This window comes from Dipteris shenzhenensis, chromosome 13 (genome assembly GCF_047967505.1).
Source record: "Dipteris shenzhenensis isolate YYH24624 ecotype China chromosome 13, Dip_SZ_1.0, whole genome shotgun sequence".
In the NCBI taxonomy this organism is placed as follows: Eukaryota; Viridiplantae; Streptophyta; class Polypodiopsida; order Gleicheniales; family Dipteridaceae; genus Dipteris; species Dipteris shenzhenensis.
This window is the reverse complement of record NC_141608.1, coordinates 52211702-52217715: the sequence shown is the minus strand read 5'-3', so window position 1 is coordinate 52217715 and position 6014 is coordinate 52211702. Positions and strand designations below refer to the sequence as shown.

The 6014-nt window shown below is 46.0% G+C and overlaps 1 protein-coding gene across 2 annotated transcripts; it reads right to left on the bottom strand.

Moving 5' to 3' along the window:
* Positions 1–543: 543 nt before the first annotated feature.
* Positions 544–2889, bottom strand: LOC147895562 (cyclin-D2-1-like). 2 transcript variants are annotated; one of them, XM_087384023.1, is made up of 6 exons: positions 2415–2762; positions 2130–2216; positions 1905–2003; positions 1603–1804; positions 1338–1468; positions 544–1256 (listed from the first exon to the last, which is right to left on the bottom strand). In XM_087384023.1, exons 1-6 carry the CDS (start codon positions 2685–2687, stop codon positions 990–992), a joined length of 1059 nt encoding a protein of 352 aa, XP_087240149.1. In that variant the 5' UTR covers positions 2688–2762; the 3' UTR covers positions 544–989. The 2 variants fall into 2 exon arrangements, with proteins under 2 accessions (XP_087240149.1, XP_087240150.1); XM_087384024.1 differs by having other exon boundaries at positions 1905–2216; positions 2415–2889.
* Between the last annotated feature and the right edge of the window lie 3125 nt (positions 2890–6014).

The window sequence follows — 6014 nt, the reverse complement described above, 5'->3', positions numbered from 1 at the left end:
GTCTTTAATGGCACCTGCTCCCCTCCTTAGGACTGTTCTCATTTTTACGTTAAGGATTTCGTAGTGATGAAACAAAATTTCGCCTTTTCTGCTGCCCGCCGTAGGTTAAAATTCAGACTAATTTCAAACTCAAGATTACTAATGTCCGGGAAATTGCGGAAGAACCAAGGGAGCTGATTCTAGGATGTCGACCTTGTGAGCCAACGGAAGCTGGATTTGCGAATCGGGAATTTCGGGACCAGACCTTTCTTCTTCGCTTCGAAGAAACAAAACACCGGCATTCAACGTCACTTCATAACATGTGTGAGAATTCAACGACCTATGTTACTTTGACGTGAGAAAAACCTGTCAACCTACTCTTTGTACTGACTTTCATAGCACGAAAAATAGTTTTTTTGAGCGTTTCTTTGAACGTCGGAATCACAGGCAGGCCTTTTCGACTTTGGCGCCACGATAAGTCGGGGGAAGGGGGACGATGAAGCATCCACCTAAACATCCAATTTACGACTTCGCAAAAGTAGCATTTGTAGCAAAGCGCACAAATGACAAAGGTATAATATTTGCATTTCAAAGGCCAACTCCCGCCTACAGTAAGGTAGTCTTGTCCTCCTTGACTACAACAATAATCCTTCATCCTTTCTCCTTGAGTAGACTATAATCTTGCATTGTCGAATGCTACTTAGTCTCCCCTTCTCCGTCTGCAATGACAATAAGTTGGCTCTAGGAAACGTTGATTCAATTCCGTGTTACATAGATACTACAAGTTCAATACAACATTGCTGATTGGGCATCCGGCGGCTGCATTTTGCAACTAACAGAATCCCAGTTACATACAAAACAAATCTCCACTCCGGTAATTTACAATTGAAGAGCCTGCCCTAGAGCCTCCGCCGCCCGCCGCGATTTCGATGACATGCAGAAATGTCCATTAGTAATCCGACTTTCAGTATTTCTTGCAATCACGTCAGGTTTCCCGATCAGATCGATCACTAGTGTCTCCTTTGCCTTTTCGTGCAGGTCGTGTAAGATGCTACGAATACCAACTCATCTAGTTCAATCCTCCGCACACACGTCCTTGAGTCAAGGAGACGCCTTTCGCAGTTATCACCGCATGGGTGATTCTCCGATTGATGAACCTCAGGAACAACTGTAGTTGGACTCAGAGGAGACTTGGTTAGCCCGCTTAAGGACAGCGTCGGATATATCGGATCAACGACAAGCTCTTCCATCAGGGTGTAGCAGCTGCGGACTTTCTCCTGACAATCGCAGCACGAGTATCAGGAGAACAATTCGAAAGCCGGAATACATGATAGTGAGCCACATGTTTACCAACGTACCTCGTCCAAAGGAATGTAACTAAATAGCGAAGCCTTCAGCGTTTTCGCAGGAATAGGAAGGCTTTCTTCCAGAGCACAACAAATCGATGAAGCAGCAATGACGGAAGGCTGGAAATTGAGAAACTCGACCTCTGCATCAAACGCATAAAAAGGAGTCAGCTGTTATAATCCCCAGTAAACCTTAACCGCCTCGCCTGTACAGAACGGCTTACGCGATGTGTCTAATCATGAACTGCATTTTGAAGGAGAATGCCGCAGGCCTGACCTGGAAGAGTCCCCAGCAGCAGCTCCGAGACGCGAACCATCAACGAATTCTTTACATGCTGGCTGAGAGTGAAGTAGCTTAACGCTTTCTCTGCGAATGCGAATGGTGTGACTGAGCTCAATTTCCAACCGAGGCCGCTTAGAACAGCCAATTCCATCCTCTGAACGGTTGCTGCTTGGAAGGAATGCTCCATACCAGCAATCTGTAAGAGTTGACGAGAGGTCAGATCTGTTACAAGTATTTCTGTATATTTTCGGTGCCCGTAAGTGTTAACCCATGAAAGCATCACGAGGCCACTTCACCTGCAAATCAAGCAGCGCCGGAACGTCTACTTCTTCCATCTTCGCAGCAATCGAGAGACATGCAACGGACAACAGCTCCAGCATCCAGACCTTCCAGGACTGCGCTGACACAATCGTCGTACTTGTTAAGGAATGCCGAATCCTAAGGTTTTCCAGGACGTAGTTCTCATCCGCTGGAAGACGAATACAATCTCGGAATTGCGCCCGCAGGCTACAGCTGCTTACCATGGAGAGGTTATTTGCCAAATATCGGTCGAAATAGTTTACAGCGAGAGCAACCGTCAAAGGACTGAAATTCAGGATGCTGTGAGCCTGCGCAAGAGAAATAACATGCAGTTACCACTCGAGAGGTCAGTTCGCGAATTATAGTCTACACTTTTGACGTTAGTGAAGACGGAGAGCATTGATGTCTGAGAGGCAAAAGTTTAGGTGGTCATCTTCTCCCATTTTCGAGGTTATCGAACATGGAGTGCGTTGATCGCACGAAGTGCGAGAATGCAATTAGTTTACCTTAAGCAACCAGTGGACAGCTCGGCAACGGGCAATGGAAAGCTGGCTAGACTGCAGTTCGGAGAAGTAGCAAGGCTGGGGCAAATACTGGGCTTCTTTATCGAGGAGGAAGGGTACAGTGAATTGGTCATCGGGGACGAGGTGCAAGGGAGGAGGCAAGAAGGAAGGAGGGGGAGGGGGGGGAAAGGGGGAAGAGGAGGCGGAATGGGAGGGGAGGGAAGGGCTAGGGATCAGTTCTTCGTCGCAGCAAAGGAAGCTATGAGGGAAGTCCATAGAGACTGCAGGTGGGGGAGGAAGAGGGGGAGCGAGGGGGAGGAGGAGGAGCTGAACAGTCAGGGGGAGGAGAGATGGTGGTGCATGGTGCAAGGTTTGCTTGCGGAACGCAATGCAATGGTGAAGCTGCTCGACAGCAAAGTGCTCAAGGAGAAGCCTGATGATCCTGCGCCTGAGCCTGGAGGAGGAGGAGGAGGAGGAGGAGGAGGAGCAGCAGCACGAGAAATGCAGCGGGGTGCGGGCTCCCCTAAGAAAACCCCCCAGACCACCTGGCACCACCACTACTACTAATACAATCTACTACTACTACAGTACTAGTACAGTCTACTACTACTCTTCTTCTTTTCACTACTCCTAGTGAGGTCCTCTTTACTTGTGCAGACACAAAAGCAGAATTTTTCAAAAAACGTGCAGCCCAGCGTGCCTCCCTCCCCCGCCTCGCTAAGTACTTCCTCCACCGTCCTTATTAGCGGTCCCCCCCCCCCCCCCCCCTTCCCCTAAAACCCCGCCTTAAAGATCCCCAACGCGTTGCACGCCTCCCACCAGCCTGGCCCAACCCCCCCGCTCTTTGGGTCGCTAACTTGGACCCTGCCCAAGTTTTTACACTCGTAGCTTGCTAAATTTCCACTTTCTGTCATTCATTCCAAAGCACGATCCGTTATAGCCGTGGAGATGGACGTGCGCTACCTTCTCCACTTGTGCACATACAAACAAGTACCCCCCACTGTGGACCACAGCTTCCTGACCAGTAAATTACCCCGCATGCCCCCCCCCCCCCAAATTTGGCGGCTGTTGTTGGCGCTCCTGACGCACAGCTGTCGGTCAGACATATTCACCAACGGGTTCTTACCGTCTGCTCGAAATCTCGCGATAATCATCATGATTTGACTTATCGGTCAAACTCAAAAGCTGACTCAGATTTAACCCGAGTCTACAGCACTGGCTAGGCCAATTTAGTAGATCATGCAGCCAAGTAGTCCCAAGGCCTGGCCACGATTTGCCACCCGAACAGAGAAAGGGTCCCTATACATGCCTCAAATGAGATTTTGCATTCAAGGCTGAAGCGTTTTAGCTTGTGCTGGGCCTCTCGCATTAATCCCTGATGCCCCAGATCAGCCTAATCCTCCCAAATCCCGCACTATCGCTGGCTGCCTTAGCAAGGTTTCGCAGAATATTCATCCCACGCGTACCCATCATAGCCGTCCCGTCCCATCTGCCAGTTTCCTAGCGGTTCCGCTATATCTGGCCCGTCCCGCTTCACTTATGAATGCCTCGCTTCACGCCACGTTAAATCCGGTCGCATGTGACCAAGGCGCAACCGTCGTATGCTTGCCACCATTCACAGTATGTATTTCAGGTGCTCCTTGATACCATCGTCTTCAATTAACACCGCGGCCTAGCCCTCTAGAGGTTGGCTAATCGGTTTCTTACTTTAAAGACGTTCATTTGTAATGTTGTAACCCCCTCTTCACTCCCCGATCCTAACCGCCATCTAAGATACTACTCTTTGAATGCTCTTCCAACACTCTCGCTTATGATATGAGAATTATTAGCACAAACCATAGGCCAAGTCCCAATGTCATCTCAAAATCATAAAAATACCATCTGCTTGAGTGGAGGCCCTAGTTCCACTCATCATTTAGTGACTACATGAGCCAATATTTTCTTCCCCTTGTTAGTTTGTGATTCGTATGCACCTAGTTGCTAAGGGGATGCAAGCCATGCACCACCTCATTGAACAACATAAGTCATTAGTGGCAACGTTTTAAGGGCCTCTTTCCACACCTGCTAGGTGCGATGGCAATGCGAGCACCCAACCAGGGCAATTGGCGAAACCATGTAGGCAACACGGTAGCCAAGAAAATGTAGCCTTAGTGTGGTGATTTGACAAAAGCAATTAATAATACTTACAAGATTGGCGGAAGACGATTGGATGGAGGAGCTTGGCACGAGTGATGGAGACTAGCGCACCTATTGTGCAAGGTTGAATCCACCCAAAAATTGTGGATTCATTCTCGCACCCAATTTTTGCTACAAAGGCCACCGCACCCCAAATATTATGGTCCGTGAGAATCAGATAAATGCCAGCACCCGCACTCAGATGCACGCATCTAGGCTACGAGAAAGCAGGCCCTAAGACGCACACACTTCAATCGATAAATTTTATCAAAACTAGAGTCAAACAAAGTACATGTGAAAAATACTTTTAATTCATTGTCACACCAATCCAACCAATCTCCTCTTTAATGCATGTCCTATTCTTCAAGAACCATTAGTTGGCAACCGAAGAGTTGAACTCAATCCTTAAGTGGCTCAAAGTACACTCAAACACACATGCATAACGATGTGCCCAACCTAAGGATATGATTCATCCATCATATCACATTGTACTATCGCATCTTTGAGTAAACATTTTTTAAAAGACTTGATTTTATGGGATCCATTCATCTTTGCCAAGGAAGTACATTACTTTCAATGTAGAAAGGATGAATGGTCAGACTCATGTCACCAAGCAAAATTTCATGCCTCACTCTTGTCTTGCATGTAAAAGCCTTAGAGTATCTCCTTTACAGGTGTGAAATCATCATACTTGCTATGTATGTTATATTCATGTATATTTTAATCCTATGCTTGCAACATTGAAACTCGTGGTCAAAATATAGTTTTTTTTCGTAATGGACGATTATGAAGTAAAACAATACACAAGGTGGACATTTTAGATTTTTTTTTTTTGGAATTTGAAGTTTGACGGACTTAGAATGCATATTCATTTTTTCAAACCTACTGTCAGACTTGATTCTTTGTATTGGAAATTATAAGGATTTGTGAACATCAACTTCCATTATGTGTACACCAAGGGTGTTCCTTGTGTCCAGGGGACGTCCTAATCAGTATCAAAGCTCACAAGATGCAAACACGTACCATTGCAATTGATGAAGGAATGAAGACAAGAAGACATCATCTTTATTTTACAAAATATAGGTTTACACCACACCATAAAAGTGTTCGTTTGACACAAGTAGTGAATGTTGGTTCCTTGAAAACCATTATTTTTATACATTAAGTTGGACCATCTTTTTTTAGCTTATTACATATGAATAGCAAAGAAAGTGTGTCATTGCAATTGTAAATGCACACCGTAAGGACATTTTTCCTAGATGTTAAAGGATGGTAAGCATTTGAATGTTTCTACAAATAGTTAGAAACATCAAGATTAAGTACTTTCTCCATATTGAACCAACTAGAACCTGTATATGGCACATTACTAAGTGGTGATACTAAGGAAGCATTTAAAGTAGTTTTCCCAACATCTTTCATTTACACCAA